General features: G+C 40.2%; 1 protein-coding gene and 1 non-coding gene across 2 annotated transcripts in view; one reads left to right on the top strand and one right to left on the bottom strand.

The window, feature by feature from the left end:
- Window positions 1-5,645, top strand: part of LOC124142102 (leucine-rich repeat-containing protein 14-like) — a 34,168-nt gene extending 28,523 nt beyond the window's left edge. Inside the window, exon 7 of the mRNA XM_046510384.2 lies at window positions 625-5,645. Within this exon, the coding sequence (XP_046366340.1) occupies window positions 625-1,362 (738 nt within the window). The 3' untranslated portion in view covers window positions 1,363-5,645. The remainder of the gene's footprint in view (window positions 1-624) is intronic.
- Window positions 5,646-12,666: 7,021 nt separating this feature from the next.
- On the bottom strand, window positions 12,667-12,739 carry Trnar-ucu. The gene has a single exon. It is a non-coding gene; the product is annotated as a tRNA-Arg (tRNA).
- Window positions 12,740-19,503: the final 6,764 nt, after the last annotated feature.

Genomic DNA, 19,503 nt, shown 5'->3' on the forward strand with positions numbered 1-19,503 from the left:
TAAAGGAAGGGGTAGGAGAAGGGCCCTTTTTAACCCACTGGAAATATCAAATATGAAGATTGACCTGTTGTATGAACATTTTCAGACATGTAAAAAATGTTTTGGACTTTTGCAATGGTCAAATACCACATAATGAGAGAAAAAGCACTTCAAAGGAGCATATAAGTATGAGCTAGTCCGTGACCCAAGATTAATTTTTTGCCATATGTGTGTACTGTTTTTAAGTAAAATGAAAATCAACTTGGGTCAGAGACTAGCTCATGTTCAAATATTGGAAAAATACTTAATGGAAATCACTAAAATAGGTCTTTTTGACACATTTTATCCTTATCTATCTCATTAGAAAAGAATTATATGCATTGTATGTGTATCTCTCCTCTTCTGGAGTATATATGTGTACATATTATTTTGATAATATTAAACATACGGCACTAAAAACAATATCAGCATTTATTCATTCCCACTAAACCAACTAACCCTAATAATTTTATCTATAAAATAATAAATAAAAATATTGAGCTTCTTAAATAGGTTTTCATGTCAACTAATCCATTTGTTATAAAAAAAAATCTGTAGACTCTAAAATAAAAAGTGTGGCTGATCTGTATCTACGTTCTGTTCCAGCACATCACCCACTTCGAGTTGACGGACGAGAACTTATGCTCTGACCTGACAAAGTTTGACCTTGTCCTTGAGGGCCTCTTGCTGCTGCCAGGCTTACAAGCCTTGAGCCTCCACAACAGCTTACATACCAATCTCCATGGCAACGCAGCCTACGAGCTCAACCAGACCCTACAGCAGATGAACCAGCTCCGCAAACTCAACTTCTCCTCGTGTACTCTCCGGGACAACCTGGACACCCTCCTGAGCAACCTGGCAATGCCCCTCATCTACCTGAACCTGCGGGACTGCCGCCTCACCACGATGGACATGCAGTTCCTGTACCAGTGGCAGCCCATTGAAGGCCTGCAGGAGCTCAACCTCAGCCGGAACAATCTCAAAGCGGTTGCTTTACTGACTGTCGGCTTCCTCCAAAAGATGCCTAAAATTGCCTGTTTCTCGGTCTCTTATTGCTGTTTCTCCCCCATTGCTTTGAAACAGGTCACCCGAAGATGTGTTGACTGTTCTCATTTGAAGATTATTGGACTCCAGGCCTTTACACCGCCTCCGCTGCCGGATCTTCGGGAGATGCTTGAGGATTGTGCAAACATTCCAACGCTTCAGAGATGCAGTCTGTTGCCAGAGGCTTACGCCTTCCCTGGTTGTAATGAGGTCATGAGGGCCGCCAACAGGGAGGGCATCTTGAACATCTGTTGCCAGTTGCTGGACGAGATGGGCAGGACGGACATTGAGTTGGAATGAGGATGGGTGGAGCTGGAGGCTTTATTCATCTGGGTGAGAGGGAATACAGGTGGTGCTGGACACAGGGAGGTCCTGTGAAGATGTTCACTGTAACCTTGGGTCTCTGATATTGGGACATTGTTGGGACTCTGATGTCCGATCTGGAGTGTTGAAGCACCTTGGGACATTGTTGGGAGTAGGGTGTCTGACATTGGGATAGTGTTTGGAGTAAGGTGTCTGATATTGGGACATTGTTGGGACTGATGTCCGATCTGGTGGGTCGAAGCACCTTGGGACATTGTTGGGAGTAGGGTGTCTGATATTTTGACATTGTTGGGACTCTGATGTCTGATCTGGAGTGTTGAAGCACCTTGGGACATTGTTGGGACTAGGTGCTTTGATCAGGAGGGTTGAAGCACCTTGGGCCAGGGAGGTATTGGTACATTGTTTAGAGTTGTGTCTCTGATCTGGTGTGTAAGAACACAGTGATACGTTGTTAGGAGTTAGGTCTCTGATCTGGTGGGTTAGAACACAGTGATACGTTGTTAGGAGTTAGGTCTCTGATCTGGTGGGTTAGAACACAGTGATACATTGTTGGGAGTTGTGTCTCTGATCTGGTGTGTAAGAACACAGTGATACGTTGTTAGGAGTTGGGTCTCTGATCTGGTGGGTTAGAACACAGTAATACATTGTTGGGAGTTGGGTCTCTGATCTCTGATCTGGTGGGTTAGAACACAGTGAAATATTGTTGGGAGTTGGGTCTCTGATCTGGCGGGTTAGAACACAGTGATACATTGTTGGGAGTTGTGTCTCTGATCTGGTGGGTTAGAACACAGTGATACATTGTTCGGAGTTGTGTCTCTGATCCGTTGGGTTAGAACACAGTGATACATTGTTGGGAGTTGTGTCTCTGATCTGGCGGGTTAGAACACAGTCATACATTGTTGGGAGTTGGGTCTCTGATCTGGTGGGTTAGAACACAGTGATACATTGTTTGGAGTTAGGTCTCTGATCTGGTGGGTTAGAACACAGTGATACATTGTTGGGAGTTGTGTCTCTGATCTGGTGGGTTAGAACACAGTGATACATTGTTGGGAGTTAAGTCTGTGATCTGGTGGGTTAGAACACAGTGATACATTGTTGGGAGTTGTGTCTCTGATCTGGTGTGTAAGAACACAGTGATACATTGTTGGGAGTTAAGTCTGTGATCTGGTGGGTTAGAACACAGTGATACATTGTTGGGAGTTGTGTCTCTGATCTGGTGTGTAAGAACACAGTGATACATTGTTGGGAGTTAAGTCTGTGATCTGGTGGGTTAGAACACAGTGATACATTGTTGGGAGTTGTGTCTCTGATCTGGTGGGTTAGAACACAGTGATACATTGTTGGGAGTTGTGTCTCTGATCTGGTGGGTTAGAACACAGTGATACATTGTTGGGAGTAGGATCTCTGATCTGGTATGTAAGAACACTGTGAAACGTTGTTGGGAGTAGGATCTCTGAAGTTGCAGTGTGAAGCTCCTTGGCTTCATATGTTTGGAGCAAGGATCATGAAGTTCCTTGGTTCTGTTTGAAGTCGTTGCATTGAATTGAAGTCTGATTCTTAGGTGAAGACTGTCCCAGAGTTTTGCTGGGATGTTCTCTCAGGATGTCCATTGAATCCACTGGAGACTTACTGGACTGAAGCTCCAGAGCCATTGTTGGGTTAAAGAACACCTTCAGTTTGAATGGATCTGTTCTAAGGCATAAGATTAAGAACTTGTTGAGGGAGAGTCTTGTAAGATGGTCACAAATTTAGTGACAGAGAACTAAACCTTTTACCTAATTTCATATATATTCATGGGCCGAACCATGCTTTGAGGCTAGATGGGGATTTAGTCATGAATATGCTAAGAACTCCTGCACATAGAGCAAATACCTGTCTGTGGTACTTATCGTCAAGTCATTGGAACCATGTGCGGATTCCATGTCAGAATAGATACCTCATGCTTGTCTAAGGTTCAGGCATGAGGCTGATTGTTTATCATCATAACCAGTGGAGCGGACTGTGCTCACACTTTCAGTGTCTTGACTTATATTGCAGGAATCCTGAGCATCTAAATGTTTTTGTTTGACAGACATTCTTAGTTATAGTGACATAAAACATCAGGCAACACTAAGAACAGAATTTCAGGATTAATTTTACTTCTTTTCTTTCTATTTCTTTGAAATAAGATTTTGTAAACAACACAGCATTGTCATTATACTAGGTATGTATTTTTGTACTTTTGCAATAATTAGGGTAGATTTTATCATAAAACATGAGGGCGGTTGGGTAGCCTAGTGGTTGAAGCGTTCGCTCGTCACGCCGAAGGCCCAGGTTCGATTCCTGACTTGGGTACAATGTGTGAAGCCCATTTCTTTGTGACCCTCATCGTGATATTGCTGGAATATTGCTAAAAGTGGCTAAAACCATACTCACTCACTCATAAACATGAAAATGAATTGGTGTGGATGTGAGAAACTAATCAGATTTAGCAAAGGACAGTAAAAGCAGGGTGATTTAGGCTAAATTGTTTAAATAGATCAGAGTGCATTTGTATGCATCTTTCAGGTGTTGCAGTGCAAAGCAGTCAGGAACAAGTCTTGGATTTCATTGCAAAATGTAACACATTCTGTAGAAGCAAGTTATTGCTATATATTTTTGACATATTCTCGCTAGGCAGGCTGGTAAGTTTTTATACCTAATGTTATAAAGGGAGGGGGCAACTAAAGAAACATGTCTCCCAGGTCTATAATCGACTCAGCAGGGACCATGGTTTGGGACGTCTGAATCATTCAAATTCTGGACCATGGGCGAAATCTGGACCGTGGGGACAGGGGTTACAGTAGGTCACCAGCAACCCATTCTCAATCTTATTATAATCAGATCTTTTATTCCAATGCGATACCTCTCTGCATGAAAATCTGACATTTTCTTGGGAAGCTGTGTCAGAAATGAGGCTTCTAATCAGTTTCAAATCTTCAATCAGCTCATCTGATTTCTGTAACTCGAAAATAAACTAGAACAAATATAGTTGTAGATATTTAAGTCTGTCAAATTATATTATGGATATATACACTCTGTCTTTACTCATCACCAGTGTCTCCACCCAATAGGGATGTACAATTGAAGGAATATTGGTGTTCTGCGTAAGTTTTCTTTTGGACAAATTCAAAATTTCCAAAAATGGCGTAAAGATATGAAATCAAACTGATTTAGAAAGTTCACATCTGATTGGCTCAGGCACCCACGCACCCTTCCTCTTGATTGGTCAGTCAAAGGTTGCTCAGGGTGCACAACCTTCAATGGAGGTGTCCTGAGAGCTATCCACAGTGAGGTATCGTATCAGAGTAAAAATTGTGATTTCATTGAGATTGCCTATGCCGGTTGAAAGAGGTGACTACATGGGTGTCCATCTTCTCAAGGCTAGGGAGTTAGCTAACTGACTAGGCTGGAATTATGGAGTTACAATGTAGCTGAATTAACGAGTCTATGCATAGTCCATTCAAACTTGCGTATGGGAATCGACATCCGGTTCGTCAACTAACATGCAGATTTCGACCGATTGCAGGATTTGCAAAGCATGTGTACTGTACTTGACATCGATTTGATGCACTTCGCAATCGCAACGTAAGAACGATTTTTACATCGATTGTGTATTTTGATTATCAATCAGACCTTCTTGACTGTGCACCACCATTTTGTTTGAAGCAAATGCAAGTGATATGAGAGGTGGAATCTGATTGGTCAATAGTGGGGACATAGAAGGGCCGTAACTCATAATATCGTTATAAACTCGTTATGATCGAGCCCAGAAATTCCAGCCTAGTTCGGCAAGGGTGGAACCTGGACTTTTACAGTCAGTTACCTCCCTTGCCTCGGGAAGATGCGGGTGGTCAGGCTTGGTCGATTGCGTGTCATCTCTGCATTAAACTAATTTCGCTCTCTCTTGGCCAAATCAGATGGCAGTTCTTGAAGACTTGCAATACTTATATTTTTAGTGGACTGTGGGCTAGCCTAGTGGTTGAGACATGAGTTTCATTCCCAACATATGAACAATGAGTTGAGTCTTGGTGCCCCAAGACATTGCTTGAATATTGCTATAGCTGTATCATTGATAGATATATGAACAAGAGCTTAGTCGAACAATGTTCACATTCTTAAACATTCTTTGCAGGGTTCTAAATAGTTTTGAAGAGATTATGGTCATTACTTACTTAGTTTGTAGGGGGCACAGGTGGCCCAGTGGTCCAAGGCGCTGGGATTTGATGTGCAGAGTTGCGTCCCTTGGGCAAGCCAGAAACCTATGATTGTGGGTTCAAATCCCCGATTATGTTTCTAGGTTTGTCAGCACCATACCCGTACTCGTGGGTTTCACCTGAAGTGGTAAAGGTCTGAGACCTGCATCACTTCGGGCTTTCCTCCAATATTAAGCGGAATACAACTGGAAAACCCAACTCACTCACTCACTCCTTAGTTTGGAAGGAGACTTGGCTGATTACACTACTGCATACTTAAAACACCACCGTGGGGATTCCAGGTAAGATTTGGTCCCTAGGAGCCTATGCTGGTCATAAGTGGCGACCATTGGATCTGGTGGTCAGGCAAGCTCCTCACAGCGATAGTCCGTTTGCGGAGCTCTCTATACTATCGCTGCCACAAGTCAAAACTCCCCACTGTGATAGGTGGCCCCAACCATGCTTGGAGTTGACCTCGCAACCGAATGACCGTTATGTTTACAAACAAGTGATGACTGTCGTAAGGCTGAATACACTTACCGCTGATAAATTACTTTCTTTGTTTGTCAATTTGAATTTCTATTTCATTAAAAGTATAATCTTTAATTGATTTAGTTAGAGTGTAAGGGAGAAGTTGGTTGATTTTCAGTTAGTCTGCAATCTCGAACCAATCTGGTTATTAAAACAACAAAGTAAATTCATCTGGAAAACATGGTCAGTCGTAAACCTTTTCAAAATGAAATATGATGGCATTCCTAAAGAAATAAACAAAAGTATGAACGTTACTACATATGGGTAAGAGGGCAAATTTCAAGATTCTTGTAATGGCCGCGCCCACACTGGTGGCAGCGATGTTACCGAGGGTGTAACGAAGGTGTCACGTGATGGGAAGGAGCTTGGTGGTCAGGCTTGGTGACTTGATCTATTGCATGTCATCGTACCATCGTGCGGATCATTGCTCACAATGTCAATCACAGGCTGTCATAATATAGCTGGAATATTGCTGGGTGCAGCGTTAAATAACGAACAAATAAACATACTAAAACCAGACCAAAGTCACTTCTTGTTCATCTGATTTTCTTGAGTTTCAGGAGGCCAAATAATTACAAAAATGTTTCAAGATTAATTAGAGGGTCATTTCAATATTGTAAAAAAGTTAAAACGCCTAAAAACATTAAACAATAATTAATTTAAATTAAACATTAATTAAGGAATAGCGGGGGCTTTTAGATATTTATTCAGAGCTGGAATCCTAATAGTTCCGCAATGTAATTGGCGAGATTAAGGATCTAGAACTCTTTTGCAAACTTTCCGTGAAACATTTCATTGGTATTCTTGCATTTTTTATCATGTCATGTCTCATATGCACATGTATGTATAGTCACTTTTCTCTGATGAAATAGTCCAATATTATACATTATTTATTTTTATTATGAAATGTTATTTATCAATGGCCAGTCTTGTAAATAAGGGCTTAGTGCAATCATTGTTTTATTCGGTGTCTTCATTGACTTCCCACTGATTGTATCTTTTATTTCTGCTGCCTGCTATTCTGTAGTGAATCATCAACGAGTTGCCTCCCAAGGCTCCACCACTGCACGAAGTATTGACACACACAGAATCTGCCAATGTATGGAGTCCCCAGCAAGACATGATATATTTTACTGGTATTTAAGTACTTGTATATCAGGGATATATTTAAGATATATACATGACAGGACACTGGATGATTATATTTTTTGTAAAAATAGCAACATTTTCCTCTTGCGTTTTTCTTAAAGTGTCCAATTTTTATGATAATGAATTGCAAGTGATTCCATGGCATTTTGATGGACTATCCAAGCAAGTTTTTTTCTGTTTATAACAAAATAGCCCTGCCCTAAAATAGACTATTGTTTCCTGATTTGCTGATAAGTTGCATGTCTCTGATTTTTTATGTTGATGATTATATGAGCAGTCTGTGAAGTTATCATTGTTGACCTATATATATATTTATAAGAATCTTCTTTGATATGTGGGGCGGTCGGTAGCCTAGTGGTTAAAGCGTTCGCTCGTCACGTCGAAGACCCGGGTTCGATTCCCGACATGGGTACAATGTGTGAAGCCAATTTCTGGTGTTCCCCGCCGTGATATTGCTGGAATATTGCTAAAAGCGGCGTAAAATCAAACTCACTCACTCACTCTTTGTTATGTTTTTGCGTTTATGGAGGTATAAATCTAAAAATCAGTGTTCATACCAGTTTTTAAGTTTATACCTCCATGAAGGCAATCAATATTGAAGTCAAATTAGTAACAACCAAATGATTGTCCATGAATATTTAAGTAGTTCATCAGAAATGATAGAGAAGATTTTTTGTAATTGGAGCTTGCTTTGCAGTTTCAAACTAGAAAACAAGTACTGCGTAAGATCTCAAAGATGTCAGTTTGTTTTAGAAAAAGGTTTGCAGCAATTCTGTTCAGCATTTTTTTGTGGCCTAAATTATATTTCATACTTGTACATGTACAAGATATTCCTTTTAGTTGTTTTTTTTGTATTTTATGTATTCTGATCCCCTTACATGAAGTATATTTCTACATTTTACCTTGTTCATTTGAATAAAGATTTATCCCTTTTATTCCTTTGTTGTAAGTGATCACCAATGAATGTTTTGTTTGTTTTTTTGTTGTTCAAAGCCAGTGATTGACATCATGAGCATTGATCCCGCAATTGGGATATGATGACATTCATCAACCAAGTCAACGAGCCTGATGACACTAATTAACAATGTCTTGTGAATGGAAGTTACCATGGAGACAGCAAACCAGTGAGTGGTGATGTAATCAGCCAGGTCATGGATTCTAGTAATATCTGCCAAAATAAGTTGGTTGTTGGTTGGTTTGTTGTTTTACGTCGCACTCAACAATATTCCAGCTATATGACGGCGGTCTGTAAATAATCGAATCTGGACCAGACAATCCAGTGATTAATGTCATGAGCATCGATCCACGCAATTCGGATCGATGACATGCATCAACCAAGTCAGCGAGCCTGACCACCCGATCCCTTTAGTCGCCTTTTACGACAAGCATAGTCGCCTTTTACGGCAAGCATGGGTTGCTGAAGACGGAAACCTTTACGGGACGCCAAAACAAGTGAGTGAGTAATAAAGTAATAGTGTTTTCTTGTTTTGTTTAACGCCGCACTCAGCAATATTCCAGCTATATGTTGGCAGCCTGTAATAATCAAGTCTGGGTCAGACAATCCAGTGATATAGGCACAATCAACGCAATCCACCAAGCCTGACCATCCAATTCCAAAAGTTACCTCTCATAACCAGCATAGTCTTCTGGGGACCTACCGTGTTTGATGTAATAAGCGCCCTGCTTTATTAAGTGCCCACAGCAATATTTGCTGATATTTTCAACTTAACCTTCTGATTACCAGTACTTCCTGTTTAGAACAATGGGTATCGACAATGATTTTTACTCATTGTTAATGTTGAGTTGTGTTATAACCTGGAATCCCTACTGATATACGACTCAAAAGAAGTTAAGGATCACCTGATTCTTTCATATTACAATAGTTAATCTCTCATGCCATGACAGATTAACATTACCAATATGAAAGAATCAGGTGATCCTTAACTTCTTTTGAGTAGTATATTTAGACATCACCTAATCCAATCATCGGGAACACTGACAAGCAACAGGTCACGGTATGGTAGTTGTGATACATGTATCCATTCTCTGTCAATAGTTTTACAAGGCGTCAATAGCGGTAATCTGACCGTGGTTGCGGTTAATAACAGTGAGTTGTGCGATCTTCTGATCGTTTCACACACGATTTCGTAGAAATTAATTAATTAGGAATTTTGAAAATAATTAATGAAATAAGTTACAAACATAAGTCCAGATATACAAAGAACATAACCATGACATTACATGATTAATTTGCACACTTCAGTATGGATTTGTTGACATGGTATTTCCGGTGTTACATGCTCACGATAATGTCTTTCCGTTGGGGGAAAAAACATCATGCTGGGGACTTATTTTACCACACAAAACAAAACTTCTTTTAATTGGTTTACAAAGTTGCTGCCCTTGAACAAATGAAAAGTGGAAAATATTGCTTGATATCCACAGAATGCAAATATACTGCAACGCAATGAGTTTCTCAGCAGTTGAAATGGTGAGATGAGTGTAAATAACACAGCACCCATGACTTCAGATGTAGGTAACTGTTTGAGGAGCTGTTTCATGACACCTTCAAATCCATTTCAAGATGGTTTCTCAAGCTGCCGGAATGTGAGTTTATGTGTGCCCAGTCTTAAGCCACCCTTGAATTCACCAAGCCTTTATGAGTAACTTAAAACATCATTTTGTCTGCGGACATTCTCCTGGACAATGGCCACCTAGGACCATTACAGCCTGGACAATTGCCGCCTAGGACCATTACAGCCTGGACAGTTGCCCCCTAGAACCATTACAGCCTGGACAATGGCCACCTAGGATCACTACAGCCTGGACAATTGCCACCTAGGACCATTACAGCCTGGACAATGGCCACCTAGGATCACTACAGCCTGGACAATTGCCGCCTAGGACCATTACAGCCTGGACAATGGCCACCTAGGACCATTACAGCCTGGACAATGGCCACCTAGGACCATTACAGCCTGGACAATGGCCACCTAGGACCATTACAGCCTGGATAATTGCCGCCTAGGACCATTACAGCCTGGACAATGGCCACCTAGGACCATTACAGCCTGGACAATGGCCACCTAGGACCATTACAGCCTGGACAATGGCCACCTAGGACCGTTACAGCCTGGACAATTGCCACCTAGGACTATTACAGCCTGGACAATTGCCACCTAGGACAATAACTACCTAGGACAATTTCTACCTTGGTCAATAACTACCTAGGACTATTACCACCTAGGACAATTACCACCTGGGGCAATTACCACTTAGGACAATAACTATCTAGGACAATAACAACCTTGACAATTATGACAGACTGAGGTCTACCGGAACATCTACCCAAAGGGCGGAAGTTTGATTCGATCCCCGTCCGCATCATACCCAGAGATGTTAATAGATGGTACTTCTTGTTACCCTGCCTGGCACTCGGCATTAAGGGGATAAAACAAGAACTGGTCCATGTAAAACTGTAGCATGTTAACTCAGCGGACTAGCACTTTAACACCCACATTAGTCAAGTACAAGCTGTCACACGCACACACATATGCAAACGCGATGCCCATCACTATGTATGTGCCATATACATGCCATAATCTTGAACACAACATTAAACTCCATTTTACCTCACCTCATCCAGGACAATACAGCCTGGATAAATTATCACCTGGGACAATTACTACCTGGATCAATTATCCCCTGGAACAGTTACTACCTGGGTCAATTAAAAGTGGTATTACAAGGGTAAAAAACTTCAGTGTGTAAGTTCTTATAAATATCTCGGTACCATTCTTTCAAAAACTCTCCTCGTCTTTGCATATTAATAGTGCTGCTTTACAAGCTAAAAAGGTCCTATTTGGTGTCATTAAATCTCTAAAAGTGCTTCAACCTCTTCCTTATGACTTGTTTTTCAAATTTTTTATTCTAAAATATCTCCAATTCTTTTATACAGTGCCGAGATTTGGGGTGTAGATACTTACAAAGAATTAGAGCAAATCCAGGTACTAGCATGTAAACGCTTTCTTGGGGTTAAACAATCTTCATCAAATCATGTGGTTAGGGGGGAATGCGGAAGGTATCCTATGTACATATGTGCTTATAAGCGTGTAGTTACTTATTGGTACAGAATTTTACATTTGCCTGAAAATAGATTAGTTAATAAATGTTATAGATTATTATTACTTGATGTTAATAATGGTAAGATCAACTGGGTCTCTAAAATCAAACACATTCTCTGTTCGTTTGGCTACATATGGGAGATGCAATTTAGTAATAATAGTAGAAGCTTTATCTTGGAATTTGTAAACCGTTTAAAAGCCTCATCTGAGCAAGATTGGCATGCAGCTGTTTCATCTAGAACGAAATCCCAAAGTTACTCTCTTTACAAAATTTCATTTGGCTTAGAAAGCTATATCAATGTAGTAAATGTTTCAAAATTCAGAGCTGCACTTGCTCAGTTGAGATGCTCCTCCCATCGGCTGCGAAATAAGACCGGTTGATATATTAAGGAAATTAGAGAGCAGAGACTGTGTTTGATTTGTAACCAGAATTTTATTGAGGACGAATATCATTTTGTGCTTATATGCAATGCTTATAGTGATTTAAGAGCTGAATACATTCCTCCTAAATATTTTACAACGAAATCTAGCAGTCTACGTTTACAAAGCTTTTCGACTTCGTTCATTGCATACAGTCTAAATATTTATTTGTATATATGCATGTGTATGTGTATGAATGTGTATGGATATGGATATATATGTAAAATAGTGGTAATTCTTTTTTCTCCCTCTCTCTGTAAATAGTTCTGTGTAATAGGCTTACGGCCTAACACTTTTTGTGAATAAACAATATATATACCTGGGTCAATTATCACCTGGGACAATTACCTAGAGAAGGGATGCAAAATAATCTTAGGACTTGGCACAGCACCTGGCTATCCTACTCCTAGAAAATTAACATGGGGGACAATTATCCCTTGGACAGCTACTGTACAATTTTAACCTAATATAATTCTGGGAGGGTCATGAATAAAAAGTACAAGGATGGGGGATTATCATCCACTATGGTGGCCCATAAGGGACATGGACTCTGTTTTTCAATATTTTGATATTTCACTTACTAGTAACATAAAAGTAAGTGAAATATCAAAATATTGAAAAACAGACTCCATGTCCCTTATGGGCCACCGTAATCCAATAATATGACAAGCGTAAGGGAGGGTAATCCATTTCAGTCCAATACCTTATCAACATAGTTTACAACAAGCTGGAAAGATCACTTTCAATTATTTTTTTGTTTTTTGCTGAGTTTTCGATACATTCTCTTCAAGCTTGAATTTATTCAAGTATAACAATTCACAATAGTTTTGCAAAAGATACAGCATCCCCGGCGGGATTCGAACCCGCGACCTCTGGATTAGAAGTCCAGCGCGCTATCCCCTGCGCTACGGGGACCTTGCCTGAGAGTGAAGTGATTTTTATCGAACCAGATCGAAAAACAACATACTTCCCCCAATATTGCTGGAGTTATTCTTAACCTAATCTCTCAGCATATTTAGACAACAGTCAACAAGGTAGGTAGGACTAGGGCTATCTAATAAATTGGCCATGGGGAGACCCGCTCACCTAAATACGTCAGAGCAACGTAATCTCCTTTGTTGTCTGCACAACAACCCGGATGTTACCCTTCCAACGGGTTTTCCACATTATTCACGTCACATTTTGTTTGCGGTCACATCTAAGCTCCAACACAGCGTGTGGTAAAGTTTTGTATGGTACCATGGGCAAATAAGTATCGCTGTAAGGAGTTTTCTTTGCAAACTGGACTGGCACCCAGTGTATATCTATATTTCTCCCTTTGGACGACACAGGACCATATATTAGCCTGTGACTAATAATAATTACAAAAGAACTCACAGACTTCGGCCTCGTCTGCCAGTTTGTTTGTTATTATTATTAGTTACATGGTCCTGTGGGAAGAGATGCGATGTTGGATAGTTTACTAGCGCTTTCGATACTCATCGGTGTCAGTTCGAATTTGCCAAATCCCCCACACAATATAAGCCTAATAAAGTGCCGTTTTCTCTCGAGAAATCGGTGACGTTTTAGCCTGCACCCAAATACAAATATAGTCCCCTACAATTCGTGTAATATCTGAAGCCAGTTTTAACGTTTAATTCTGGTACGACATAACTGCATTCATGTGTCATAGTTTGCAGATCTAATCCTATTTTAAAAATTACCTAATATTGCAACATCAATTTCCACAGAATATATAATTACATTATCTTACATAATGATGTCAAAATGTCGTAATAATTGGAAACAAACCTCCGAGCGTGTCAACAAGGCGAGAACGGGACACTGTACTCCCGACTACTGTATTGAAGGTGTCAAGTTTGCAGAGTGTCACATGCTCAACAGTTCTAAGAAATTAATCAAGCCCCTAATGTACTAAAGACTTTTATGCAAGATACTTCTCATTGTAGGAAAGTAAGAGAAAATAATGTGACCCGTACCTGACAACATTTAAAAGTGTCCCAAGACTACAGTTCGTTATATTTATTTATTTAAAAAATGTTGATAATCTTGGCCTTAAACTAGATCTATGAATAAAAACAAATTACACATTAATCATGTTTGTTCTTTCACACCTTTACCACGACCATAAACAAATATGGTCAGCCATAAAATTTTGATCATGTTACAAAGAAATATAGAGACGTTGGTAAAGCTCCTGTTTACATTCCTTGTTTCGACAGCATTTTTCGCCGGGATACGATGACATGCATCAACCAAGTCAGCGAGCCTGACCACCCGATCCCGTTAGTCGCCTCCTACGACAAGCATGGTCGCCTTTTACCTCTTATCTCGTGGCAAGATAGTTTAACGGTGCGAATTTCGAACATTCCAGAAAAAGAACTGTTTTCAGATACAACCATCCACGATAATCCAGGGTATTATATTTCCATTATATATGACAATGAACATGGGGTCATTCGCCAGCACCGCTGTGATATAGCTGGAATATGCATGGATGCGGCGTTAAACAACGCACAAAACAATCATTCGTCCCAATAAGTTTGTTTTGAGTCTGATTAAAATTCCCGTATTCGACGTAATAAGCGCCCAGGGCGCTCTCAAAATTAGAAATAGGGGGCTCTTATTAGAATATTATTTTGTCGGAACTTGAGTTGAAAGATAAATTTCTTGGTTTATGCTGACAGCCTGAAATGTTTATATACGAGAGATATATTTTTCCAGAATTTAATTGCCCACAATTAAGGGTGCATATAACACACGAGTGCGTATTATACGCGAATAAATAAGTATTGTGTACATTGATCAATCGGAAAGGGTGCTAATTGGGATTGTTCACGAGCCAATATATTAGCAAATATCGCCGTTGGCGCTTATTACGTCGAATACGGTACACGTCCAATCAGATTACCTTGATCTGTCATGATTGAAACAAGCAGTACCACTAGTACTTGACTCCTGGTTACTTAAAGTACACACAACGGAGCGTCTTGTCACCAAACGATGTTCCTCCCCGACTCGGCAAAAACATTTGTCCCCATCTCAAGGTTAATTTATAAGTCTTGTGATTTGATATATAAGTGGAGGTCTATTAAAGGTAGATCAATGCAGAGCTTGTCTTCAGAAGACGCACTTTGATTGGTTAATTTCCAGCTGATGAAGAGTGGATAGGGGCAGAAGGTCTTGTGGCCTGAGGGAGATATGCTGCTAGTTCACATCCTTACCAAAAAGCATTTCAGAAGTCCCCCTCATTTGTCTTTTGTGCCTTTTATGTTGCTGGTGTCCGATGTCCTGATGTCCACGAGACAACAAAATTAGGCCTTTAACTTGTTTTGGCAATGTTTTATTGCCAAATATACATGTGTTTACGTCTTTCGCCGGATTTGTTATCATATTAGGTGTATGCATTGACCAAAGACTATACATGCGTATACAATGCATGTGATCCAAAATTATTTCCAAAGTTTAAAAGTTTTTTTTGGGGGGGGAAACTTTTCAGATTTTCAAATCCAAAAATATACGATTTAATTCATTTTCTTATGCAATTGCGTCCGTTGGATCCGGTCATTATGAAAAACAAACCGAAAAACAAAAATGCATATACATAAAATATTTACTATACATTTACACCAAATGCCACCTTTCTTGTAAATGTCGGTGCTTGCTCCTAACCTTAGTTTTTGATTTTGCTGTTTTGGGGACAGAGAAACCTAAATTATCATTTTTTTTATAAACTATTACAATAGTTGAATTGGTGTCAGTCCAGCTCTCTTGCGCATGTTGGGTCATGATTTGACTGTCGGATCCCATTGCGGCTCTCGGCTAGTGAGTGAGTGAATGTATGAGTTAATATTTAACCACACACCGGCAGTATTCCAGCCATATCGTGTCGAGAAGTTATACATTTATAATACTAAATAAAAAGCTGTCAACGATGGACAGTACAACAACTAGAATATCACACCAGAGACCATATAATATATATTATATGGTCTCTGATCACACTAGTAACTCCAATGCTTTTACATAGACTTACGGACCCGTGAAGATCCGGGGTAGAATAGGTATTCAGTAGCCCATGCTTGCCATAAAAGGCGACTATGCTTGTAAGAGGCAACTAACGGGGTCGGGTGGTCAGGCTCGCTGACTTGGTAGATGCATGTCATCGAGCCCAATTGCGTGGCTCGATGCGCATGATGTCAGTCACTGGATTGTCTGGTACAGACTCGATTATTTACAGACCGCCGTCATATAGCTGGAATATGGCTTTTAACAACAAACAAAACAACATACACTTACGACAGTCGCAACGCTGAGATCGCTTTGTGGAGCGGGAACCAGGCTGCTGGCTGGAACTGAGGCGTTACGGGGGCTAGAAGAGGCCCAGCTTAAATCTAACCTGGACGACCGAGTTTGCTAAAAAATGTGGACGGTTAAATCAGTATAAAAAAAAGAAGGGCGGTGTGCACTCTTGCACACCCAGCCACAATCAGATATTTGTACTGGCTATCGCTACACCAACAGTAGCGAGCACTAAGATACGACTTTAATGAAATCGACCCCACTCTGTGTGTGTGCGTGTGTGTGTGCGTGTGTGTGTGCGTGTGCGTGTGTGTGTGCGTGTGCGTGTGTGCGCGCTAGTCCGGACTAATGCCGATTTATAGTGATAGCTCACCGAGATACCATGCCGCAGTTTAACATGAATACCCCACTCAGACACAGTATACTGACTCCGAATGACAACAAATGTCTAAATAATATTTCGAACAGAGTGTTTATTCAACAATTATAGTTCACATCTACACAGCAAAATAGGTGGCGACAGGAAGATACTCAACAGAGGCTGTTACAGGCAAACGGACAGGCACCACTACAGAGATGTGTGGGGAGGGGCGTGGCAGTGGGATGGTATGAAACAATGTGGCAGTTGAGGGGAGGGGGAGACTTTGGAAGAGCCACGGAGGACTAGAATATGAAAAGCTCATAATTCTATAGCCCTGTTTCAAGATCAAGGTTTTGAAAGATCACATGTGGTTCAAGCTAGTTTATATTCTATGTCTTTCACCCATATATCATGATTGTTTAGCAAGCCCTGCGCTAAGCATACAATGGCATGCATAAAAAAACCAATGTCAGCAAAACCTGACCACCTGATCCCATTAGTCACATTTTTCTCAGTAGACCTGCCTCACTTAGCAAAAACCAGTAGACCTGCCCCACCCAGCATAACCAGTAGACCTGCCCAACTTAGCATAACCAGTAGACCTGCTCCACCTAGCATAACCAGTAGACCTGCCCCACTTAGCATAACCAGTAGACCTGCCCCACTTTGCATAACCAGTAGACCTGCCCCACTTAGCATAACCAGTAGACCTGCTCCACTTAGCATAACCAGTAGACCTGCTCCACTTAGCATAACCAGTAGACCTGACCCACTTAGCATAACCTGTAGACCTGCCCCACTTTGCATAACCAGTAGACCTGACCCACTTAGCATAACCAGTAGACCTGACCCACTTAGCATAACCAGTAGACCTGCCCCACCTAGCATAACCAGTAGACCTGCTCCACTTAGCATAACCAGTAGACCTGACCCACTTAGCATAACCAGTAGATCTGCCCCACCCAGCATAACCAGTAGACCTGACCCACCTAGCATAACCAGTAGACCTGACCAACCTAGCATAACCAGTAGACCTGACCCAATTAGCATAATCTTGTAATCGGATAATGATTAGCAGATCCTGGCAGCTAAGGGACATTACTCTGCATGGTAAATTATGGTACCATGTCCCTACTCAAACGAACTTCAGTTATACACTCAAAGGAATCAGATGCTGACTTGTTTCTAAATTATAAGCACCATGGAATAGGTTCTATTTCTCTTTCACAACAAGCCTCCTGATTTCAATGTACATTTTCAGCAACAGAATACTCAAAAATGTTTTATACAAAGGGAAGCATTGAGAAGGGGACAATCACCGAAGATATGAGTTGTACAAAATCGTCCTTCAGAAAAAGTCTCTGCCATTGAAATCCTGAGTAATTGTGTTAAAGGAACAAAATGCAAACAAATAAATCTATATAAGAGTTGTCATGGAAACACACCTTTACAAATTAGAAACAACTATTTCTAGTCACAAATTGTTTTACTGATTTATCAAACAACAGGTGAGAATCATAACATTCTTTGAAAATATTAAGTCAAAAGAAATACTGTCAAAATACAATACAATACTCTTTCGAGACAAAGTAAAACTGAGTGCTGTTAAAAATCTCCCCAACTTACAGATAAATGCTTCAAAATGTTGGTGTCATCACGAATGTGGAAGCACAACTGAGGAGGATATTATTAATGCATCGCAAACTTGGCAGGAAATAAAACGGATAAATTTGATTTCTACACTGGACATGGCAACAGATAAAACAAATCACCAGAGAACAAGTCTGTGCTATTTGTGTTCTTCACTGGAAAAATATTTGTCAAATTATAAAAATATGACCTGATTTTGTTGTACTGCAGTTTAGATCAAGGTATTTACAGGACATGTACAGTTTGTTTGCCATAGCCTAGCATAACCTGGGGTACCTGTGCCTCCACCCTGCTTCCAGAACACAGGGACAGTCACTAATTTCTGTCCCAGCAAACAAAATAGGAAACATTTGAAAACAAAAACTTTTCCCCTGACAAGAACCTGTTTTTATCATGCAAAATCATGCTTTTTCTATCTATTCGGTTTACAGATCTGCTATTTGACCAAAAATTTATAAAAAACAAAACAAACCGGGAATAAAAGTTAAATATTTCTTCCTTTCTGCCAGAAAAGTTAACTACCGTATTCTACATAATAAGTTAGAAATTAGAAATAAGGGGCTCTTATTAGAATATTAAAATGTAGACCTGCCCCCCCCCCCCCCCCCCCCCTAAAAAAACAACAACAACAAAAAACAAAAACAAAAACAGAGTTGAAAGATCAGTAATTTCGTTATTTATGCTAAGCATAGACAGCCTGAAATGTTTATATATGACAAATATATTTTTCCAGAACTTAATTGCCCATAATTAAGGTTGCATATAACACATGATCAAGTGCATATTATACATGAATAAATTTAAGTCTTGTGTACATTGATCAATCGGAAGGGGTGCTAATTGGGATTGTTCACTTGCCAACATATTAGCAAATATCGCCATGGGCGCTTATTACGTCGAATACAGTATTTCCAATTAGATTGTTCTTGAAAAATGTCCTTTGAATCATAAAGGAATCATGCAAAACTACGCTTCCTTCCTTCTACTCAAACATGAAACTGATTAAAATATGAATTTCATTATTCTGTCTAGTTCATTTTAGAAAATAAAACTTTCGTATCTCATTCCCTTGTGTGTACAGTCACACCACGTCACTATTGATTGAATGACCCTCAAATGAGAAACAGATTTGGGCTTTTCCGCATTAAAAATGAATGTGTTTGTCTCACCAAACCTTCTGGATTATAATAAACATCCGGTATTAAGTTATCTCTCCTTGTGCTTCTCAATGGGACAGGAATATTATGCAAACATTGCCAAGGTACAAATACCACCAGGTTATAAAGGGATGGGCATTCTCAGTACAAAGACCTACATGTTGACAACACTGACAGAACATCACACTACTCACAATACACAAACAAAT

The sequence above is a fragment of the Haliotis rufescens genome, unplaced genomic scaffold, assembly GCF_023055435.1.
Source record: "Haliotis rufescens isolate VD_foot unplaced genomic scaffold, xgHalRufe1.0.p SCAF_15, whole genome shotgun sequence".
Taxonomy (NCBI): Eukaryota; Metazoa; Mollusca; class Gastropoda; order Lepetellida; family Haliotidae; genus Haliotis; species Haliotis rufescens.